General features: G+C 37.9%; 4 protein-coding genes across 5 annotated transcripts; 2 read left to right on the forward strand and 2 right to left on the reverse strand.

Annotated features, from left to right (window-relative positions):
• Positions 1-313: 313 nt before the first annotated feature.
• On the forward strand, positions 314-9,195 carry LOC146361957 (vacuolar protein sorting-associated protein 4B-like). The gene is made up of 11 exons (XM_084920893.1): positions 314-527; positions 1,843-1,954; positions 2,055-2,199; positions 4,792-4,850; positions 4,924-5,043; positions 5,136-5,292; positions 5,392-5,540; positions 5,794-5,875; positions 6,058-6,277; positions 7,370-7,510; positions 8,219-9,195. Exons 1-11 carry the CDS (start codon positions 507-509, stop codon positions 8,318-8,320), a joined length of 1,308 nt encoding a protein of 435 aa, XP_084777019.1. The 5' UTR covers positions 314-506; the 3' UTR covers positions 8,321-9,195.
• Positions 9,192-16,224, reverse strand: plekhb2 (pleckstrin homology domain containing, family B (evectins) member 2). Of its 2 annotated transcripts, none has more exons than XM_084920899.1 (8): positions 16,036-16,224; positions 15,343-15,393; positions 14,820-14,972; positions 14,608-14,710; positions 13,844-13,883; positions 13,507-13,590; positions 13,116-13,230; positions 9,192-10,430 (listed from the first exon to the last, which is right to left on the reverse strand). In XM_084920899.1, exons 2-8 carry the CDS (start codon positions 15,377-15,379, stop codon positions 10,294-10,296), a joined length of 669 nt encoding a protein of 222 aa, XP_084777025.1. In that variant the 5' UTR covers positions 15,380-15,393; positions 16,036-16,224; the 3' UTR covers positions 9,192-10,293. The 2 variants fall into 2 exon arrangements, with proteins under 2 accessions (XP_084777025.1, XP_084777026.1); XM_084920900.1 differs by having other exon boundaries at positions 16,032-16,224.
• A 432-nt stretch (positions 16,225-16,656) lies between these two features.
• ing5a (inhibitor of growth family, member 5a) lies at positions 16,657-21,414 on the forward strand. Its single transcript, XM_084920898.1, has 8 exons — positions 16,657-16,895; positions 18,140-18,211; positions 19,085-19,251; positions 19,398-19,506; positions 19,594-19,693; positions 19,793-19,928; positions 20,042-20,103; positions 20,228-21,414. The coding sequence occupies exons 1-8, from the start codon at positions 16,859-16,861 to the stop codon at positions 20,265-20,267; spliced, it is 723 nt and encodes a 240-aa protein (XP_084777024.1). The 5' UTR covers positions 16,657-16,858; the 3' UTR covers positions 20,268-21,414.
• A 738-nt stretch (positions 21,415-22,152) lies between these two features.
• cep19 (centrosomal protein 19) lies at positions 22,153-23,482 on the reverse strand. Its single transcript, XM_084920901.1, has 2 exons — positions 23,181-23,482; positions 22,153-22,622 (listed from the first exon to the last, which is right to left on the reverse strand). Exons 1-2 carry the CDS (start codon positions 23,308-23,310, stop codon positions 22,276-22,278), a joined length of 477 nt encoding a protein of 158 aa, XP_084777027.1. The 5' UTR covers positions 23,311-23,482; the 3' UTR covers positions 22,153-22,275.
• Positions 23,483-23,534: the final 52 nt, after the last annotated feature.

Genomic DNA, 23,534 nt, shown 5'->3' on the forward strand with positions numbered 1-23,534 from the left:
AAATTACATTTTATTTGCGGTTGGAAAATGAGCAGTCATGATAAAATAAGGATCTGATATTACATACACATTTTGATAATACAATGGTGTGCTAGTTATGTGACGAATACCCACTAGAGGTCACTATTATCCCTATTAACAGACGCCTGTAGCTCACCTATGCTGTGATTTAATTACATTAATTCCGTTTTTTCCCTCAAAAACGTTAAAGCGGTTATGAACGTACACGTTTATATGGTAAGTTCTATTAATTAAAATAACTTTCAAATGTACGGATGAAAGACGAGAAATTACAGCCGCTGTTAAGCTACTTCATGTCACGTGACCATCGCGGAAGTGACTGGAGCGCTTGTTTATGCGGAAGAGAGACACTTGGGATGTTTGGCTTCTAAAGTTGTTCGACAGTAAACCATATGTGATAGATAATAGAGAAAAAGAAGAAGTGAGCGAGTTTACGGTTTTATTTAAAGTCAAATACTAAACTTTGACCGACAGAAAAACATCCAATGGCGGGCAGTAATTTACAGGTAAGTGGCAGACATTTACTAACAATGATTACATAAGACTGCCCAAATCAAAGAGATGTTAACTCGGCTTTTAATAAACTCAGCCTTTTATTAAATAAGCAACTCGGGATTTTATATTGTATGGATGTCTAATTTAGAGACTAACAATAAGCCAACTTGAATGTATTTAGCCATAAATTCAATTATAAGTAATGGAAAAAAAACAGGCACTACTGCGTAAGGAGTGTAAATCACTACTAATGCTTCATAGATGAAGAAACTCTAACAATATTTAGTTGGGGCTTTATTGTCCCATAGTGAAACATATTTTCTAGGTGTTTTCCCTTTTCCAGTGATGAAAAGTAGGAAAGTAAAGTACTAAATTACTTTATTTACATAAAAGTTAGCTTTTTGCTACTGCGTTTCTGTCTCAGGGAATTTAAATGGGCAGAGTTGTACTTTTTACAATTAGAAAACAATGTATAACTTAAATTGTACAGGTAATTGTTGCTATGGATAGCAAAAACAACAACAACAAAACTTGGCTCATTGTTTAAGATATCCATGAACTGTTAGCAAGTCACTGAAGTAGCTTTAATATCCCCCAAATTACCCAGTATTTCACAAACGGAACAAATATGATGTACAAGGAGGCCTGTGTGTGTATAACATTTATGTAATCATTTTCTTGTTTTTTGGCCCTGAGGTGTTTCTAGTAAGACCCCACCCATTGGATGGAACAGCCTAGACTGAATTATCAATATAGAATAATTATGTCTAATTTTAAAATGCTGCATATGTAATCACAGGACACCACAATTTAGAATTTTAATTTATGGTGTTAGTAATACTTTTGAATACTATCTTTTTAAAGTGTATTTTATAAGTTTAAAATGGTAAATGGTAAATGGCCTGTATTTGTATAGCGCTTTACTAGTCCCTAAGGACCCCAAAGCGCTTTACACATTCAGTCATCCACCCATTCACACACTGGTGATGGCAAGCTACATTGTAGCCACAGCCACCCTGGAGCACACTGACAGAGGCGAGGCTGCCGGACACTGGCGCCACCAGGCCCTCTGACCACCACTAGTAGGCAACAGGTGAAGTGTCTTGCCCAAGGACACAACGACTGAGGCTGTTGGAGCCGGGGCTCGGACCAGCAACCTTCCGATTACAAGACGAACTGCCAACTCTTCTCCACGATCGCCCCACCATGCTAAACAACTTACCTGCATATATGACCAAACAAGAAGCACAAACAAGAACCAAAAAAATTCATATAAGTTCTATAAATGTGTAATAAATCCTTCTGTTTCATCTTGTTTGTTTTCAGAAAGCTATAGATTTGGCCAGCAAGGCCGCAGAGGAAGACAAGGCCAAAAACTATGACGAGGCCCTCAGATGTTATCAGCACGCAGTGCAATACTTCCTTCATGTTGTGAAGTGTGAGAAACTTGTACCACTGTTAGATTTGTACATCCTTTGTGCTGTTTTAAACTCCGCAGGTTCCGCATGAATGATCTAAGTCAGTTTTTTGCGTTGCAGATGAGGCCCAAGGCGATCGGGCGAAGCAGAGCATCAGGGCAAAATGTGCTGACTACCTGGACAGAGCTGAGCAACTGAAGCAATATCTGAAGAAGAAAGAGAACGCTCCTCCAGCCAAACCCGTCAAAGAGTCTGGTGACAAAGGGTAGGAGCAATCAATAAATCTGAGTCCATTTCCCAATGTTTGTTGCTTTGTTTACAGTTTAGACTTTGTTCTGCAGGCTGGGTAATTTCCTGAAAGGAAAGCTAAATGTAATTTGGTCTGAATAATGGACAAAGTTGAGAGTTATTGTTAGTTGTCTTGAAATTCTATGTGCAATTTTTTTAACGGACTGAGACAGAGATCAGTTTAAATGTGTACAAATATATATCCATTTATTTATTAAATTTAAAGTTAGATCTGTGACAGATATTTTAAAATGTTTTTGCCTCATTGTAAATTCAGCTGACTTTCTTTGAGTCTTAAACTTTACTCTCACAATCGTTCGCTCAGAAGCACATTGCTCAATCTGCATCCACTTTGTGGATTTAATCAATAAAAACAAGCAAAGTTATTGGAACAGTTGTTCAACAGTAAATACTTATGTATAACGCTTAATGCGTAAATAAACCATTTTAATGAATCACTTTCCAGTCAGCAGATGCATTTAATGAACATTTAATGCAGCTGAAGCAGGAACATCTGTAAAACAGCCTGTATTTATCTATAAATGGATGAGTAAGTCCCATTTAATGAGGTGTCAACAGCATTTTTATACTGCATGAAAAATGTCTCATTCAGTTCATTAAACCTTTCCATTCAGCTGAAGGCAGCAGAACATGTATGTTAATGAATTTGAAGCCTCTGAATTTTTATTTATTATTTATCTGTTGAAGTGTTGTTCTGATAATTTGCATGACGATCCACTTACCTTTACAGTTGTTAAATCACCTGCAGATGTCAGCCGGTTGCTATAACTTAATCACACTCACTTGTATACACATCAGACAGGTTGTTCTACCTGTTATGCTTTATTATTGAAATGCATTACATATAAACACTTTTACATAACATTTTAACCACTGAAATACAGAGTTATTACTTGATGTGCTCGGTTCCATCTGGGGTATAACACGACTTACCAAACAAATGTCTTTTCATCATCTGCAGCATTGCTGTGTGATTAGCTCAGTCTTATAAAAAAAAAAAATAGGTAAAAGGATGGGATTTCTCAATCTCCAACTGCTTTGATCTCTATTTAACTTCAGCAGCTTTAAATTAGTGGGTTGAACAAAAATACTGCATAATACTTTGAGGAATTAAAGCATTTTGTAATACAACTCAAAAGTAGTTGAATTAAATAACTGAAACTAAAATGTTCATTTCTAATACTTGGTTGAAAACCCTTTTCTGGCAAATACAGCCTGAAGTCTTGACATCACCAGATGCTGGGTTTCCTCCTTTTTAATGCTGATAAAAAGTTGCTGTTTGTGAGCCTTTCTGTTCAAAGTTTAGTCTACAACAAGTGAAATGCATGTTTGTTTTGGTTAAGATCAGGTCACTGACTTGGCCATTCAAGATTATTACACATCTTTGCTTTAGTAAACGCCTGGGTTTGGCTGTAAGTCAGTGTCCAAATATATATGGACCTAACTAGGGCTGTTCGATATAACGATATATATCGGATGACGATATAAAAACGTCTATCGTTTTGTGGTGTCGCAAAATAAACTGTTTACGGCAATATTTTTTCATCGTTTTGATGGTCACTGTAGTGGCTATATTAATTTCTTAAAGTTCTCTCTTTTTCTTACATTTAATATAACCACAGCGCCTGTTTTTATGCATTGTGGTTAGCAACAACGACGGTAACACCATCGCGTGTCCGCTTGTTTATGTTCCACATAAACCTTTCACAATAAAGCTCAAGATCCTGTTGAGACTTTTCAAAATAAACTGAATCACATGAAAGAGCAGATTATTTACGGATGAGAAGTAAAAAAGAGCCGCCAGGCGCTAAAAAATAAACCTTAGACTCAAACGTTAGAACAGGCTTTTCCCCGCAGCACGCCGTGTAATAAATACTCACAAAGAAAACGGCGGCCGTTACAACTTATGTCTAAAAATGTATCGTTTCATGCATTGGTTAAAACACTCGACTCCAGCTACACGACGCGCAGCTGGAAACACTTCCCGCAAGACGAGCTGCCCGAGATTCACAGAATTTACAGAAAATGTTACATTTGTGTGATTTATATCGTTATCGGACGTTAGAATTCTTATATCGGGATATGAGATTTTGGTCATATCGCACAGCCATAGACCTAACTGTATTATTCTTTGAATCTTTGTCATAATTTCCCCAGAAGTGTCTAACTCTGTGACTGTTGCTGTAAAATTGTTATGAAAGTGTAAGTGACATAGTGTCACTATCTAAACATGTTTTTCTTGTTGAATTTTGGTTTACTGTATGGCTCTGCTTTTGTTGGTAAAGTGTGCCACCTGGTGTTCTGATTTAGAAGTCACACATAAGAGAACCATTAGTCAGTAGTTTGTAAAGAAAGGATGATTCCCGAATTTAGGTGGATCTATACAGCTTTTTATTTTTACAATTAATTTGTAATATTCTTTACTAAGTTTATTTTTATTCTTACTCCCATGGGTTCTACATTTGTTCTACAGAAGTGTTCTGTCCTTTTCTTGCCCTATGCTTATAACCCCCCCTGACCTCCCCCTCTCCCCACCACCACCTTTTAGGAATGAAAGTGATGAAGGTGAAGACCAAGAAAAAAAGAAGTTCCAAAATCAACTGTCAGGTGCATATCACTGACATACAATTTCTTGAAAAGCCAAATGTGTTGGTATTTCTGAACCTCATTTATTTTATAGGTGCCATTGTTATGGAAAAGCCCAACATAAAGTGGGACGATGTAGCTGGACTCGAAGGAGCCAAAGAAGCCCTTAAAGAAGCTGTTATTCTGCCAATCAAATTCCCACATCTGTTTACAGGCAGGGATTTTTTTTTTTTTTTTTTTTTTTTTTTTTTGTGAAAAAGTTTTTTGTTTCCTTTTTTTTTTTAAAGACTGAAACTTCTTTTGTAGGCAAGAGAACACCCTGGCGGGGGATCCTTTTGTTTGGGCCTCCAGGAACAGGAAAGTCCTACTTGGCCAAAGCCGTGGCCACAGAAGCTAACAATTCCACCTTCTTCTCAATCTCATCCTCTGATCTTGTGTCTAAGTGGCTAGGAGAAAGTGAAAAGTGAGGCCCAAGTTCTTTACGTAGTGGCAAAATTAAGACTATGACAAAGTTACTGTCAAGAAAAATGGATCTATTTTTTCCACTTCTGTCTGTCTTTAGGTTGGTGAAGAACTTGTTCTCTTTAGCCAGAGAACACAAACCATCGATCATTTTCATTGATGAGATCGACTCCCTCTGTGGCTCCAGGAGCGAGAATGAGAGTGAAGCAGCTCGCAGAATCAAGACGGAGTTCCTCGTTCAGATGCAGGGTGAGAAAGAAGATACTTACAGATTTGAACCAACAGCTGGAAAGACGATAAGAAGTGTCATGAACTATGGCTCATAGTTCAGTTATTCATGACAACTGATTGTTTTAAGCATTTATTTGTCTAAAAATCATCTGTAACAGCCCGCAGCCCAGAGTCACCTATTTTTTTCTTTATTTTGTTACAGCAAAATCACAAAAACCTGAAAATATTGAGTGCTCAGTTGACTAATTGTGCAACTCTTTTCTCCTCTCAGGTGTTGGTAATGATAATGACGGAATCCTTGTCCTGGGTGCAACTAATATACCATGGTCGCTGGACTCAGCTATCAGGAGAAGGTCAGATCCACTTGTTTCTATACAAATGATCCCTACCTTTTTTATCTGTGAAAAGCGCTATATAAATACATTTTACTTACTTTTACTTACCTAATCACCTCTTATATTACCTAGTACTGTTCATCAGTGTTTTTGGGCTAACAACCAGGATTTAAGAGGTTTAATGCTCGTTTGTGTCTCAGGTTTGAAAAGCGAATCTACATTCCTCTGCCGGAGGAACATGCCCGCTCCTCCATGTTCAAACTGCATCTGGGCTCCACCCCCAATAACCTGACAGAGGCGGATTTTGTGACTCTGGGCAAAAAGACAGATGGCTACTCCGGAGCTGACATCAGTATAATTGTCAGGGACGCCCTGATGCAGCCAGTCAGGAAGGTTCAGACAGCCACGCACTTCAAAAGGGTAAAACCACAGTAACTGTTGCTTGACATGCTCTTTTTGTCATATTTCTAAATGCAAGAAAACCTGGTTCAGGGATCAAGTGGAAGTATATTATTCCAAAATCAAACTAACTGTCATACTTGAAATTCATACACCTGACAAGGTGCTTATCTCATCTTTACATACAACTGTACTCAAAGAATTTAAAAACGCACCACTACATTTCTTTGCAAATGCACTGGTGTAGTTTGTGTTATATGCAAATCAGCACTCATATATTGCTTGTACCTTATACCTTTTAACTTAATCAGTGATAAAACAATGTGGAAAAAAGACCAAAAAATGTCCAAATTTGATATATCACTATATATTGTGTTTAATATAACTGCAGGTTACAAAAAAAGGCAATCCATAATTAGTGTACCCCCCGTCTGCACTGACTTTGGCTGTAATATGCCTCCTCATGGTCAGGTGTCGTCCTGTGGGATGGCAGCTTACTCTTCAGTCACTGTTGCGCTGAGTTGCTGCTGAGTCTACGTAGGAGGATTACACTGTTTTACTCTGTTACTAAAATGACTCCACTGGTTTTCTGTGGAGTTGAACTTGTCTGGTGGTTCACCCTGCCTCCAGCATTCCAGTGGGAAGATCCCAGTCAGATTGTACCAGTCGTGGCATTCTTACAGATGTAATTTTCTCCAAAGCTGTAGTGCCTTTTTATAGGCTTGGGTGTGTTTGACAGAGGAGTGGTCATTTGGGATTAGCTGGTTAAAGGCATTGTGACTTCTTCCCCAAATTTGTGTTTTGAGACACATGGCTACTCACAATAAACAGTCAGGCATGTACTTTAATTGTATGCATATCAAGTTTATGCCTATAACTTGTGTTTTTATGTCTGCAACTGTTCTTGAAGCTCATTCTGTGGGCAGGAGTCTTTCTTGTAACTCCAAAATAAACTTCTATCCACTTCCACTTATCCTTATAGCTGTTGGAGACTATCCCAGCTCATAATAAACTTATCAATCTAAAATATAAATTCAACCAGAGGGAGGCAGCACTGTGTGGTGTTTCTTTTTATAATTTTTTATTCCTGTCCTTATGCCCATACTAATTCAGGTTCGAGGGTCAACATGGAACAATCCTGGCGTTGTGGTCGATGACCTGCTGACTCCGTGCTCACCTGGAGAGCCCAACTCCATTGAAATGACATGGATGGAGGTCCCTGGAGAGAAACTTCTAGAGCCAGTTGTATCCATGGTAAGAAAAGGGCTCTTTCATCAGTTGATATTCGGAAAACTACACCCACTGGATAGAAAATTAATCCAGCCCAGCAAAATGTAACCGAGAGCTAAAAGGTTAACAAAGTCATTTTTGGTGGCTAAAAATGTTAGATTTTTCTAAAATGCATCTCGAATGAGTGACTAAACATTTCTCTCACTGAAACCAGATGAACAGAGTCTGCTTTCTGGAAAAAAAAAAAAAAAACATAGTCTGTTTTGTACATTTTTGTAATGTTATAACGAGGAGTCTAAGCAGTTAGCATAGATATTGTTACCCATCATTTTCAATGCATTACATTGAAATGAAATTAACATTTGCATATTTGACTTGCCAGTGACACAGTGTTTGCTGGTTGGATCCTGCTGATTGTCAGGATTCTGCTTGCATCATACATTATTATTGCTCAGAGAAAAAAAATCTTCAGTTACAGGTTATTGGGTTCTTTGCCCTCTTGTTAGTTGTTGGTCACATAACAGCAGCTTACTGGCATTTAACAGTGTTTTGCTTGTGGATGAAATTGACCAGAAGGCACCATCAAAGTCAGTGAACAATTATGAAATGTTTTTTTTCCCTTCATTGTGGTTAACAATGAATCGCAATCTGTCTCTGTCAGTTCTCTCTCTCTGTTATTGACAAACCCAGTGACTGTAATCTATTCTGACCTACCTAATGTTCTCTATACAGGCTGACATGCTGAGGTCACAAAGCAACACCAAGCCTACGGTGAACGAGCAGGATTTGGAGAAGCTGAAGAAGTTTACTGAAGATTTTGGTCAAGAAGGCTAATAATATCTTTGTACTCAAAAATAGGACTGCACTTAACAACTATCTTTACTCTCAGTTATGCTTCAGATCATTTGATTCGCCTTTTCAACTGCTGTGTCAAAAATGGTGGAAAATGTCACAGGTTTAATGGGCCAGAGGTTGCAGCAAATCAGTCTTACAGCTGACAAAAAACATTTATCCTTTTGTCACAATCATAGATCTTTTTTTAAAAAAAAATCAACCAACCAGTTGAGGAATCGCCTCTTTCAGCCACGTTAATCTATCAATCCACCGAGGCTTGTGTTTACGTTATTTTTTTAAGGGTTTTTCTTATTATATTTCAAACTGAAGCGTTTTTATCTGAAACTGCATCACTGTTAGAAAAGTATGTGCAACGGCTACAGTGGGTAGATCCTGGCATCTTTCCATCACTACATACTTTATGTAGTCTAAGGCAGATTTTAATACTTTGATTAACAGAACTGGTGTTGTGATTGACATTTAACAGGAATTTATGCAATGAAGTCTGTGAACAATGGCAATCTTTTTTTCACTACATACAAATCATTAATGGCTTCCAAAAGGATCTTCTGGGATTTAAACTGATGTTGAGAAAATGAAAGAATTTCTTAATTCTGATATGCCGTTGCATTTTCTTTCAGCCTTCTCCTGTTAGATTACTGACACTTTACTGTGTTCTAGTTATGTTCTGACTTATTTATAAATGAATATGCTCTAGCTGTGTTGCCTTTGGGTTTTAAATATATTTAAGAATTTCATTTGGGTTTGCAGGGGTTACATTAATAAAAAAAGGTCACTTGCACTTTTCTTGTATTCTACTGGATATGTTCTGTGAACAGAAGTCTCAGGGCTAAATAAAGGAATGAAAACATTAACTTTGTAAATATGTTTATTTGTTAAAATACATCTCTTAGTTAACTATCATATTTCTATATTTCTAATGCAGTGTAAATCACAATTTAATTTCCTTATATGATAAGTGAATATTAATTTCACAGCAACAAACAAATTAAGACTTGTAGAAAAAATTACATCAATAGGCTGCTTGCAAAACATTTCTTATACATCTCTTAATTCAGTGTCAGTAGTGATGAAAAAATCTGTTTGAAATGTAGACCAAAATGTTTTCTATTGAGCAGAAGTTTGAATTTTAAAAGCGGTCATAATTTATATGCTGAGAAAAAAAGGATCCTAGCCAAGTGAAATGACTCAAGAGATTTACCTGCTAAGGGTTTTTTTTAAGTCTATGGAGATTAAAAAAAAAAAAACACTTTAAATCAAAGGTATGATTGAAAAGCTGCCAATGAAAAAAACATAAACCAAGCACTTATAAATCTCAAGGAGTGATGTCCCATTTCACTTCATGTAAATGCCAGGGTTACAATATAACAGACTATATAATCAAACCAATGTTCATCACACGGGTCCCTCAGAAAACTACACTTAAAGTGATCATTGCTTTGTGTGCGTGTAATACTCATCTGAAGCTACCTCCACCACTAATTACCTCAGGAGTCAAAGATACGATGCAAATTCACAATCAAAACAACAAAACATTAAAATAGAGAAACATACATTAAACGGAAATAAACACACAAAAAAAAAAACATCTGTGCACCGTGAAGTGGAAGCAAATTGACAGGAGAGAACCTGAAACGTGCATGAAGGAGTAGTGTCTTTTCTGTCATTTTGACAACTTTGAAAATTAAGTAATGCTTATATTACATTATGTTTTTTGGTTAAGAATATTCATATTCAGATAACACAAAGATGTTGGTAAACAGCAACATAGACTGTATTTGAAAGTGCTGAGAATACATGGTGAGTAATTCACTGCACATCACAATTATGCGTCAGATAGATGTAGCCCAAAAGACACGTTTCATTCTAACTCACGTGATGATACAGAGAAGAGGCCATATAAATACAGAGGGAGGGAGTCACTGGCTGCTAGAAGTACATTAGTTCTGACGCTAGAATACAGAGAAGAGAGAGCCGAGTGCTAAACCGGTTGCCGCTCCAGCGAGCATGCCCAAAGCCACATCTCCTCCGTCGTCACGCTGTCGCTCCCGAATGATGACATGGTTCACTCCAGGAGCAACGTACCCACCTACAAAACACAAGTTTTATGATGGTAAGTTCATACAATTTAAAGTCTGTTAAACTATTCTACCTTTTCACTTTATCCTCTGGTCACAAATAAGAGCATCTAGATGGGTTTTTGAGACCCATTTGTTTAAGAATGAATTTAAAGTCCATGATACATTTTTATCTAAGTACCTGAAAAACTAATAAAGATTTTAGACTAAGCTGCATGTTTTTCTATTTGTTAATGAGCAAATGTTCTTATAGTAACTAAGATGGTATGTAATACTCTTGTTAAGCATCAGCATGACAGCACTGGTAATTACTACGTCAGAAATCCCATACTATGCACCAAGAGGCCAGATCCTCTTACTTCAATAATCTCATAAATCGTCATAAAAATAACCCAAGAATTCTATTTGATACTATCAATAGTATTGTTTCTCCTCCAACTCAGCATGCTGTGTTACTTTCTGACGAAGACTGTAGCACTTTCCTCAATTACTTTGTAAATAAGGTGATGGACTTGAGATCCAAAATCTTTTCAAGTGCCTCCCCTTATGAAGATGCCCCTTGTTGTCCCGGGTCATTTACTTCTTTTTCTCCAATCACACTCAGTGACTTAATTGCAGTAATAGGTAAAATGAAATCCTCATCATGCTCCTTAGATATATTACCTCCCTCTGTCCTGTCTGGGACTCTCACCAGCATTGGTCCCACATTACTATCCATCATCAACAATTCACTGAGGCAAGGCTGTGTTCCGTCCTATTTTAAACATGCTGAGGTAACCCCTCTGTTAAAAAAACAGAATTTAGATCCTGCCTCCCCTAGTAGTTATCGTCCTATTTCAAGATTGCCATTTATAAGTAAATTATTAGAAAAGATTGTAGAAAATCAGTTCAGGTCCTTACTATGCCGATTGCAGATTTTTGACCCTTTTCAGTCTGGCTTTCAAAAGCAGCACTCTACGGAGACCGCTCTCTTAAGGGTCTATAATGATCTACTAATGGCATCTGATGCAGGAAATTGTTCCGTGATCATTTTGCTTGATCTTAGCACTGCCTTTGACACCATCGACCACAAAATCCTACTCAACAGGCTGAAGGTTCTGGCTGGTGTATCTGGAACTGCCTTAGACTGGTTTTCTTCCTACTTATCAGACAGGACTTTTTCTGTTAGGACTGATAGGTTCTCCTCTAACACTGCTGCCCTAACCTGCGGGGTTCCACAGGGTTCAGTATTGGGTCCATTATTATTTTCTTTTTATATGCTTCCTCTAGCTGGCATTATTCAGTCTTTTAGTGACCTATCTTATCATTTCTATGCCGATGTCATTCAGCTGTATATGTCCTTTAAGCCTCATCAGCTGGATAGGCTGTCCACCCTAGTCCAGTGCTTAACTCAGGTTTCTGACTGGCTTTCTAACAATTACCTTGTTTTAAACATGAACAAGACAGAGACCATGATCATAGCTCCTCCTGATCTATATTCTAAAATCAGTCAGGTTCTTGTCCCTTTCTGTTCTTCTGCTAAGCCAAATATTCGAAATCTTGGAGTAATACTTGACTCTTCTCTGGGCCTTGACTCACACGTAAAATCTCTGTCTCGTTCCTGTTTCTTTCATTTAAGGAATATTTCTAAATTGCGACATATGGTCTCCTTAGCTGAACTGGAAAAAATTGTCCATGCATTTGTGTCATCGCGTTTAGATTATTGTAATTCCCTGTTTACCAGCTTGGATAAATCATCTCTTTCTCGCCTCCAAGCTATGCAAAACGCAGCAGCCAGACTACTAACTCGCTCTAGCAAGCGAGCTCACATCACTCCTATTTTATGTTCTTTACATTGGCTCCCAATAGATTTTAGAATTCGTTTTAAAATTATTGTTTTAACGTACAGAGCACTAAATGGCCAAGCCCCAGATTATTTATCCAAGCTTCTCACAAAATACACTACTGCTCACTGTCTCCGCTCACAGACTCAGAGTTTGTTGGTTGCTCCCAGAACACGTCTGAAGACGAAAGGGGACAGAGCCTTTCAGTCTGTGGCACCAAGGCTGTGGAACAGTCTACCTCTACAACTACGTTTGGTTGACTCTGTAGAATCCTTTAAAAAAACTGTTAAAAACTTTACTGTTTAAACAAGCTTTCTGTTGACCAATGCTTTTTACATTTTTATATTTTTAATTTACATTTAAACTCTATATTGTGTATATTGTGCATTTTGCTATTTATCGTACTGTTTATTTTAATCTCTGTGTGCAGCGCTTTGTGACTACCTGTCTATGAAAAGCGCTTAATAAATAAACTTACTTACTTACTTACTTACTACATTTCCTCAGTATGGGAATCTCAGAAGTATGTTGACAACCACTAAGTTCGGTCACGTTCTGAAATGAGCCAGTTACTGATAAACAAATATTAGGCCTTTTAAAGTGGAAAGTTTTTATTTTTATACTGAAGACTTCTTTTATAAGGCTCAAATCCAGCTACTTTACTGCATTATGGATATGCATATTGTGAAGATGTCCGCTTGTCGACAAATTTAGGTCAGAGTTTAGTTAGTCCACAATTTTGTTGTACATCTACAGTGACAATAATGGGCTATTCTATTCTATTCTATTCTATTCTATTCTACTCTATTCTATTCTAATTCAGAGCTACCAGGATTCCTATAAACTAGTGGTGGGCAATGTCCAGCTGTTTACCTTGGTATTGATAAGGATAAGCAACTGTGTAGGGCTGCCCATCAGCAGAGTATACGACCTGTGTGGCCTGTGGGGGCGGTGCAGTGTAGTCTCCATATGGGCCTGGGGCATAAACCTGGCAAAAAAAATTACATTTAACAAAGTGACACAAAGGATGTTACTGTATTAATAAACCCTTTGTATTAGATGGCTTATAGAAGAAAGACTGGATTTGTTGGTTTTTGTTTTGTTTTACATTAATCACTGAGTTGATTTTCACTTGTGATAGTCATGCTAAACCACAGACAAATGTAATGTAAGTAGCACTATTTTCATAAAAGACTTTAGACCTGAAAAAGTAATTTTATTCAGTTATGAACATGAAAAGAGATGTATTAATACTGTTTTTCACCGGTTGGGGAGGATATTCCGAGTAGGGGGGAGGAGCAGATGCAATCACCTCCTGTGCAAAGCCGACCTGAGGAGCAGTGACCACCTAAAAATATCAAATAACAAAAATCAGCAACTGAAGCTTGCCAACACCAAAAAAACTCAAGCACATAACATTAAGATAAGTGAAAACAATAAAAAAAAAATATCCAGTTTTCCTCCCAGGAGGACAGTTCTTCTGCTGTGCTCAAGTCACTCTTAGTTCAACTTTATTCAGAGCTTATTCAGGTAATGTGACAGAAAATGACAGACTGTCAGTTACAACAACACTAACTTTAAATAATGTATAAAAATCTCACCATATTAACTCTGGCATCTTGAAGTGCCATTGTCCATGCCCTGCAACAAAAGCAGACATTATGTCATCTTGAGTTAAAAATGTCTGTTCTAATTACCTGTACTCAAATACATCTAACTGTTATGGCCCTGTCCATAATCTGTTTTGGTGGCTGTTGTTGTCTGTGCCTTTAAGTCTTTGCAGGTCGAGGAGTGGATGAGCTGATGGCTGCTGATTGGTCCCCTGGCCATGTGATCTTCTTCAAATCCCCCACCAGCAGTTGTCCTGGGGCAGCCACTGACAGCAGCAGCAGACCTGACCCTGGCCTCCAAAACCTGAGACATTTGTGCGACTTTTCTGAGTTTTGTATATAGTGTGTACATTAGTTTTCATTGTAAATAGCACATTGTAAATAGCACTGCAACAGAAGGGGTGAGCTGCCTTATTGTTTTTCCTTGCACTGTTTTCTCCTGTTTATTTCAGTTAGGGAGTTAGGTGTAGCGCTTGTCTTTTGTTTGATGCTTGATTTCACATAGGGTTTTAGATAGCACCTCCTCCTGACTTAGCTTGTTTTGTTTGTTATTTTGGCCTTTGTTCTCCCCGGAGCTTCATTTTTGCAGTGTAGAAAAATAAATCACGATTCACTAAGAAATTGGTTTCCCTCTGTGTATGGTTTTGGGGACCAGGGCGGGGCAATCTTTCCAAACTTGTGTTGCGTTCCTGTACCCCTAGACTGGGGCGTAACACTAACTAATTTTATGACTCGGTGTGTATGTGCAGTCTTACAGAGCATCATCTGCACTGTCTGCACACAGGCTGATGACCCGTCCATCTCTGCACACTATCTGGAACAAGGCATCACGCGTCTTTCCCTCCGGTGGGTTCAGCTCTAAAAATGCAAGTGGGGTGGTGAAACATTAAAAATTAGTGCAAAGAGGTGGGTAATAATAGCACAGGGATCAGCCGCATGAGATCAACATTAAGCGTAAAACATGTACCCTGACATCCAGCGGAGTTGCGGATGTTAATGCAGTTGACCCTCATGTGGATGTCGTCCTCCATGTCGCGCCGTTGTTGATCGTTGTAGAACACAAGTCGTCCGTCAGCCCATAAGTCAAACCAGTTTCTTTTCCATCGACGCAGTATGGTACCTGACATAGTAAAGGTAGTTTGTTTATTTTTAATGTGACATCATCTTAACCATCTGAGTATCTGACATATTTATGGCTATATTGTTTTCTTATAGATGGGTGACAAATGAAAAGAAAAAAAGACCCCTCTTTACTGGAGTAATGAAATATCATTCTTCCAACAAATATTCCGCGATTAGGTTGAGATCCAAAGTCTCCTGTGTTATCATGTTCATATCTCATCACTACTATCAGGCTAAAAATGTTTCATTGTAGGATACAGGTCATCTAAACCACACAATTGCCCCCACTTACAGCATAAACACTAATAGATCCATTACTGTGGAGGTCAAGCATTCATGTTTTTCCTTTAATTTGTCTGGATACTCACTTTGTCGATGAAGCCAGCCACTCTTTACCATAGCCATCTTGGAAGTAACACCTACAGAATAAAATGTAAATACATTAGAGAGCATCTGTTATTACTGAGACACTAGGAGCATATGACTGGGTGTGGCATATCCAACACAAACCTCGTGACTGTTAGCACTATTAGCAAGTTCACAAATCTATTTTCAGAAACATAAGCTTATATAAGATAAGATATGATAGGTTACAATAACAGCTCAAGGTAATATGGCCACATGGCCAGAAATATTAACACCATATTTAGTTACTCTGTAGTCCCCCCATGCTTAGTTAGACAATGTTTAGGACATGACATTGGTGAAAGCCAGATAACTGACAGTTCTCCTGCTTTAACCAATGTTTAGGCTATTTGCTTAGCTGTCATCCTGGTTTTAAGTCAGACTAGGCCAGTTGTGAGTAGGTCGTCCTCATGATTAATAACTGCTATGGCACCCATAGCAACCCTGTTATAATGTGGATTTTATATGATATAAGTTCTTTGATATGTAGGTTATCGCTAACCGTTAGCGGCTTTTTAATATAAAAACGTCGCCATTACAAAGCTGAGCTATCGGTTAACCGTGTTTACAATACGCTAAAACACCACAACTTGTTATTTTAACCGACGGCATTAGTACCCGTACTTGTAAAAGGGCTGGATAAATTAGTTACCTACTTGATTTCTTGTATGCTTTTTGGGGGGAGAGTGATATCAAGCTTTTCGTGGAGAAACAGCAAACACGGAAGTGAGATGCAAAAAAAATAAAAAAGAAGAAGACTCCTTCCACGGAGAGGAAAAACCCCGACCGCTAAACTTAGCGGACACTGTACACAACGGAGGCCTTAAGCCACGCCCACAGAGCATCTTCACGAATGTTCAGTCTTTCTGCGAGAGGGAGGTTTTTGTTTGGGTTGACGTAACCTATCAGCTGACAGTGGTGGAAAGTGCTAGCAAACGGAGCGAGGGCGCGCTTGTTGAAGTTCGTTTCTAACGTTTGGCAATCACATGGCCGACGGCGAGGCTTGTGTTAATATTCCTCATGTTTATTAAACATGATTCCATTGGGAGTGTGTGTGTAACGAATTTGCCTGTTGGTTTCATCATGTCTGGCTGATACATTTTGTTAATTATGCATTAAATTGGCATAGAACGCGTACAAACTAGTATAAACACAGTAGCTGAGGAGATTGGGAGCAAAGTTATGTGTTCGTAATACTTGAGTAAATGAATAGTACTTAGAAACTTTTTTTTTATTACATGTGAGGTACCAAACTTAAAAAGTTGTGCCCTGTCCTCCAGCACGCATGTTCGGAGTGAAGGCACGCTTGGGGTAAACTGTCACTTCCTGTGTTTTTGTAAGCCTCGCATTCACAAACTCGCATTACTCCAAGCCAACTGACCAACGGGCGACCCAGGGTTACAAAACAAACCCAACCTCTCTGGCCAACAGTTTGAGGAGCTAACGAGGGTAACGCAGAAGCTAAACAGCTAATTCGAAATGGCGACGGCAATATACTTGGAACATTACCTTGACAGTAAGTATCCAGAATGTGGTAAATTTCTGTCAACAGATAGAAAATGCAACTTTTAAAGGTTTAATTGATTATAAATTTTTGGACAGCGGTTTCAATGCAGTGCGTTTGCAACTAACAAGCTGTTAGGTCATTAGCCCGCCAGCTAACTGGTTAGCATCGTGACATTACCTTAGGAGTGATAAAGGTGGGGTAGGTAAGCTCTTAATGTCTCTTGTCAGATTCAGTCAAAAGGGAATGTAATAAATAACTGTTTTCACATATTTAGGAAAACTGACTGTAGGTTGCAATCGTTTCTGATTCATGCGCTAGCAATGTTGGAGCAGCCTGTAGCTACGCAACTAGCATTAGTTATATAAGGGCATTTAAAGATAAATTGTTATATTAACCGTCTTTATATTTAAGCTAGGTTCATTTTAGTCACAGTTTGTGTTTTTATATAGGAAAGCATTTACAACCTGTTGGTTACCGCGTTTCCCGTAACAGTTTACGCGCCGGGGCAGGGTGTTTGAAGTGTGTCACATGGCGTACAGAGTGTATTTACTTGACAGTTGTTGTTATCATGAGCCCTTAATAATGTCTGCTTTTGGGACAAATGTAATACATGTGAAGCGTTATTTTGTACAGACAGATTGTTACACGACAACATTCTGCAATTCATGCACACGTGAGTGTATGGTTGTGATGGTATTTGTGTTGTGTTTAATGTGCAGATTTGACCTCAAGTATTTTAAATGTTGTATGAAATGTTATATAAGTATAATGATAAAATTTATTTTAGCCTTTAGCATTAAAGGTGAAGAAGAGAGTGCAGGCAGGATGGAGTGGGCAGAGACAAGTGTCAGGGCAGATTTGTGACAGAAGGATAGCAGGAAGACTGAAATGGTTGAGTAGGTGGTAGTGAACGCTAACAAAAAGACAGAAGGTAGTCAAGCTAAAGATTATTATTTGCATTGGGAGTGACCAGGTTGGACAGAATTAGACCCATAAAGAGAGGAGGTAGAACAAGAAGGGCTTCAGTGTAAAGCTTAATGATTTCTAGGTTGTAATTAATGTCATAATAACCTCCGCTCTTTACTTCTTATTTATATTTCTTTGATTTTGAAGCATTCAGTTGAGTTTGTGCATTTGACTTTTTAAAAAGGCATTACAGCACAGGTTAGAATTAATTAAGTGTGATGATTATGTTCAGAAAATGTAATTGGAATGAACTGTTAGGCATTAATATTGTCTAATCTTTTCTTTAGGTATTGAAAACTTGCCATGTGAGCTACAAAGGAACTTCACTTTGATGCGGGACCTGGACAACAGAACTGAAGGTGATAATTTAATCTCTTAACATTACAGTCAATAAAACGCTCTATGGACTTATACAAAATAAACAAATGGCTCTGACAGTATAATCTGTGATACCTGAAAACCCAGTTTAGCCAGGCTCCTTATGTATTAGGTTGTACCACTTACCAGTAGTCTTGGACAAACTGTTGTCAATAGTTTACATCCACTCACTTTCGACCCTTTGTGACTAGAGAAAATCCAAAATATATTCAAACTTGTGCATCCAAGTCTTGTTTTATAAGGGTATTAAAGATTTATGCTATGCAGTCATTCCACCCTGGAATAAGAACAGTTCAAGGAAATCATTTAAAGGAAATCATTAATTCATAGCAAGAGATACGAACTCTATATATACATTAAGGTTAAAGGCATATTAAATTGGCAGATTCTAATTTCAGTATAATATACAGAAATGAACAGGATTATTAAATTATTAGATTTTGCTATGGAGTTCAGAGCTCTTGTGGGAAAGTGACCTACAAACCAATCAGATAACAGTATTCCTTGTTGCTGTGGTAAATCTTTTCCCACCTTAATGTATATCAATGTTACAAACATTAGGTTGCAACATATTGATATGTTAGATTTGCATGAAAACAAATAATTTATTCAATACAACATAATTGATTTTTTTAAAAATAGTTTTTATTTTTTTTATATTTTTTAAATATCAAAATTTAAACTTAAATGAATAAAACATTTGACCCTGTTTTAGCTCTATGCAAACTTACCATGGCATTCATGCCTACAATAACTGTATGAAAACTTCTGACCATAACTGTAAATAGGAAGCTTACATGTAATATTTTATCACTAGTTTTATTCAGCACTATAATAATCATGTTGTTGTGCAGAAAAGAAAGGAGAGATCGACAAACTGGCTGAGGAGTACATCGCAAATGTCAAGAATCTAGCTTCTGAGCAGAGAGTTGAACACCTGCAAAAGATCCAGAATGCCTACAGCAAGTGCAAAGAGTTCAGTGATGACAAAGTCCAGCTCGCAATGCAGACATATGAAATGGTTAGTCCGAAACAATGTGTCTCCTGTCACTGTCCACTGATTCTAATGTCATATTATTTTTGTTTTTTGTCCCTGTTTATCAGATTTACTTCATCAATGTGTACATGTACTCAGAATTAAATATGCACAATATCTTTCTACCGTAGGTGGACAAACATATCCGCAGGCTGGATGCAGATCTGGCACGGTTTGAGAATGAGCTCAAGGAGAAACTAGAAGTGAGCTATGACAGTACAGATGGCAGAGGTTTGAAAAGTAAGCTGAGTGACTGCACGCCTTTGATCATAAACGCAACAAAATTCAAGAGTTTTAAGTGTGTAATAATGCAAATATTTTCCCCAGAAAATGATGTGCGGGGGCTGAGAGAGAAGCGTGGATCCAGGGGAAGAGGAAGGAAAGGTTCAGATGAAGATTCTCCCAGAAAGAAAAAGATGAAAAACAGGTACGTTTGAACCAGTGCTTCAATCAAACTCAAGTTTACTGGATAATCGGCTCATGTTTATATTTAGTTCTAACCATGCTCTGTATGTTGGTCTTTTAGCCCAGACTTGAGTGACGCTCTCCTGCCTATGCAGCCATCAGACGTGTTAGACATGCCGGTCGATCCAAATGAACCTACATACTGCCTGTGTCATCAGGTGTCATATGGAGAAATGATAGGATGTGATAACCCAGATGTAGGTTTTCACTTATAATTTCTTCTTAAGCTTTATTGTAAGAACCTTTTTGACTGAGCAAGTTTAGGTTTAATTTTTAAATTGACATTTTTCTTTGTTATTCTTGGTTTTAGTGCCCCATTGAATGGTTTCACTTTGCTTGTGTTGATCTCGCCACAAAACCCAAAGGAAAATGGTACGTTTTTGAGTAGTAACAGTGTTATTCTCTTTGTCTGTGATGAGAATATAGTTATTCATGGAATCTTACGCTTTTTTTTTCTGCAGCAAATTAACATATTCCCCTCCTTTTACTCTGTCAGGTTTTGTCCGAGATGCACCCAGGACAGGAAGAAAAAATGAGTTTTCATATTTCCAGAAGTGCTTCTCTAACATCTGTACTTTGGGTAGAGTTTCGTAATGTCATAAATATATAAAATATTTTAGTTCGTACAGCGCACCATATAAATGGTGGATCATAAAGCTTTCTTTAAAGGCCTAATCCGGAGTTGGAGTATATCTATACTTGTTGCTTTACTATGTCCGTGTTATTGGATTTCAAGATGCCTGTCTTTGTCCACTAGCTCTAAAATGACTAGTTTACCTATGTATTATTTGTCTAATCTGGGTAATCATCTGGGTGTAGTTTTGACAAATTGTCATTCAGGAAGTTGTTCCTCTTAAGTCATTTGCTGTGTGTGTGTGTGTGTGTGTGTGTGTGCGCGCGCGCGTGCATGTGTAAAGACTAACTCAAAAACCCGGATTGTGTCTTAAGCATACTTGAAATGTCAGTTTTATAAATGACTTTTTAAAATAAATTAACAGCCTGCTGAGAATTTACAATTCAGATGCCCTAATCCATGTGTAAATGGTGATGGGAAAAGGAATTGTCAGTTTTTTTGTTACTACCTCCTTAGGGAATACATCGGCACTGCAAAAATGACTGCAATTGATAACAATGTAAAAAAAAAAAAACTGTTTTGATTAGCTTAAACCAAACTAGCAAAGCAATGTAAAGTCATTCTGTATTGCATTTTAACAAAAACCTGCGACATCTTTGAATGTATTGTGGTACTTATGGTCAGTCGGTCGGTCAGTCAGTCAGTCAGTCAGTGTCTATTGTCAACTGAATGAGGTATTTAAGCACTTTGAATGACATTTTCCCCTTACAAGGTTTGATAATGCAGGCTTAGTTTTATGTTATAGTTTATCTCTTTTAAAACTTTGCCATAGAACATCATGTCAAACCATATATATGGAAGTATATATATATTTTGTATGATATAAAACTATTTTGTGCACACATTGTTTCCCCCAAAGATATATTTGTTGTATTGCTTACTTCCTGGTGTACACTCAGATTTTATTTAATAGGATTTTAGAATCTTCTTTTCATATTCAACTGTGAATATCACTCATCTAGGTGTAAGCCACAGATAAAAGAACCAAAGTCTTTGTATTTTGTAAAATTCAGTATTTTATAACAAATAAAGATTCACTATTATCCATGCATGATTTTGTTTACTGCAGCTTAAAATGGAATTTTGTTTGTTATCAGGTTGTTCTCAAACATTGTTTGGGGTTTTTTCCCCCTGATTTAGAAATCTTCCTCTAAACTCTGCCTGTTTCATTCCATGAATGAAGTCTAGGTGTTGCTGGAGGCCTGTTCCCAAAAGCAAGTTATTAAAAATGGAGTTTATTAACCGTGACCTGAGGGAAACTTAAACTATGGGTTAGTTAGTTGGGTAACAGTATTTCGGGTGCAGTAATTTGCCTTAACATGGGTGCTTTATGTCATCAGTGTTAGAGACTGCAGTCACTGGATGTCATAAATTTAATATCTATCGTTTGGTTGTCACAAAGGCTACGTTCACACTGCAGGCGAAAGCGCATCAAATCCAACTTTTTTGACCCTATGTGACCCATATCCGATCAGTGTGAACAGCACAAATCTGATATTTTCAAATCCGATCTGGGTCACTTTCGTATGTGGTACAGAATCCGATACATATCTGATGTTTTAGAAAGCGACTGCTGTTTGAATGGTCATGTCGCATTAAATCCATCTTTTACGTCACTGACACAAGACAGACGCCAATTATCAGCGCCCAAGAAGATTTTGCAGATAAATGCTATGGTACACAGACACCAAATCATAGCTCTAGTTTCCCTTGATTAACAGGCTTTGGTCTTTGCTTGCCATTAACGGAGGTTCATGGTGTTTTTTTGTTTGATTAAAGGCATAGTATTTCTACTATATTGATGTTTATTGAAGCATTGCCATCTACATCAGTTGGGTTGTATGTTCCTGCAGTCTCACTATAGATTTACAATCTACATTCTTAATTAAAACACTGGTAAAGAGAGAGTTTCAAAATCCATCATCTGATTCATCATCCCAGCTGCACTTTTCTAAGGTGGTCTTAGTGAAATCAACTTCCAAGTTGTAAACAAAGTCAGGATCATCTTTGCGTCTCCGGTTTTTCTCAAACAGTTCGTCCATTTGGCCTTTCTTGCGTGCCAGGTCCTCATCGTCCAGTTTGTTCAGGTCTTCGTCAGGGTCCAGACAGAACGAGGAGAGGCTGTGCTCCAGACTGAAGCCCTGCATGTGATCGCGCAGGATAATGTGAAGCTTCTCAAGCTGGCTTTGAGAAACGCCCTCCAGGTAGTCCCTGTGCCGAGGGTTGTTCTTCAGCCTTTCAGCAGCCATGCTGTAGTCTGGAAGAGACAGCATGAGGTAATAGGATGGTTGTAGTCCTGCCCAGTTACTTTGTGGCAATCTACAAGAACAAATTAAGCTACATACATATGTTAATGCAGTGTGCATTCATGACTCCAGCTCTGATCACAGTAACTATGTCTCAAAAAATGGGCTAACAAGAAAACAAAACAAAAACAGGAAGGAAAAAACGCAGCACGATAAAGGTAGATTTCCATGTATTACACATTAGTTATTTATTATTAACACTCACTAGCAATGACCTTAGTTAAACAAAGTAAGATGCTCCTATTTTAGTCAAAGATAGGAGCCTGAGGCTCAACAGCTTGCAGGTAATCTACCTGCTGCTATCCACAAGATATAGAAATTAAAACCTCAGGGGCTCATGACTCTGACAGGTTTTTTAGATTTACTAGAGTATCATATAATTATTAATATACAGCAAACGAGGCTAAAATAATATTCTCACACTGATTCTAGCTATTTCTATTCTTATATCTTGCAACATGTGACATGGAGCACAGAGAACGAGTCCCAACGTGTCCGTGGTGCCTTACCGGAGTATTTGGAGAAATTTCGCACAGGTATTATTCTTTTTCGCACCTTTTTGGTTTCCGTGTGCTCATAAATTAAAACTATGGATGGAGGGCTGAACTGCACCCCGCAGCGCTTTGCCGCAAAACGCATCCTGTACTTCTATTACAACAAACAAATTTAACTCAATCCGACCATCAATTTAAACATGTTTAAAACAGAAACATCCCAGCCATAATTGTTGCTACTAGCGCACAGTATGAATAAAAAAAATTGAGCAGCGGCTTCAGGGATGATTACGCGTTGCCAGGTTGCCAGCAGAGCCTTCACGTAAAGACGCTTCTGTCTGTTGGGATGCCTGACGTTAAATTTCGGAT

This window comes from Perissodus microlepis, chromosome 23 (assembly GCF_051167445.1).
Source record: "Perissodus microlepis isolate ML-2025 ecotype Zambia chromosome 23, ASM5116744v1, whole genome shotgun sequence".
Classification (NCBI taxonomy): Eukaryota; Metazoa; Chordata; class Actinopteri; order Cichliformes; family Cichlidae; genus Perissodus; species Perissodus microlepis.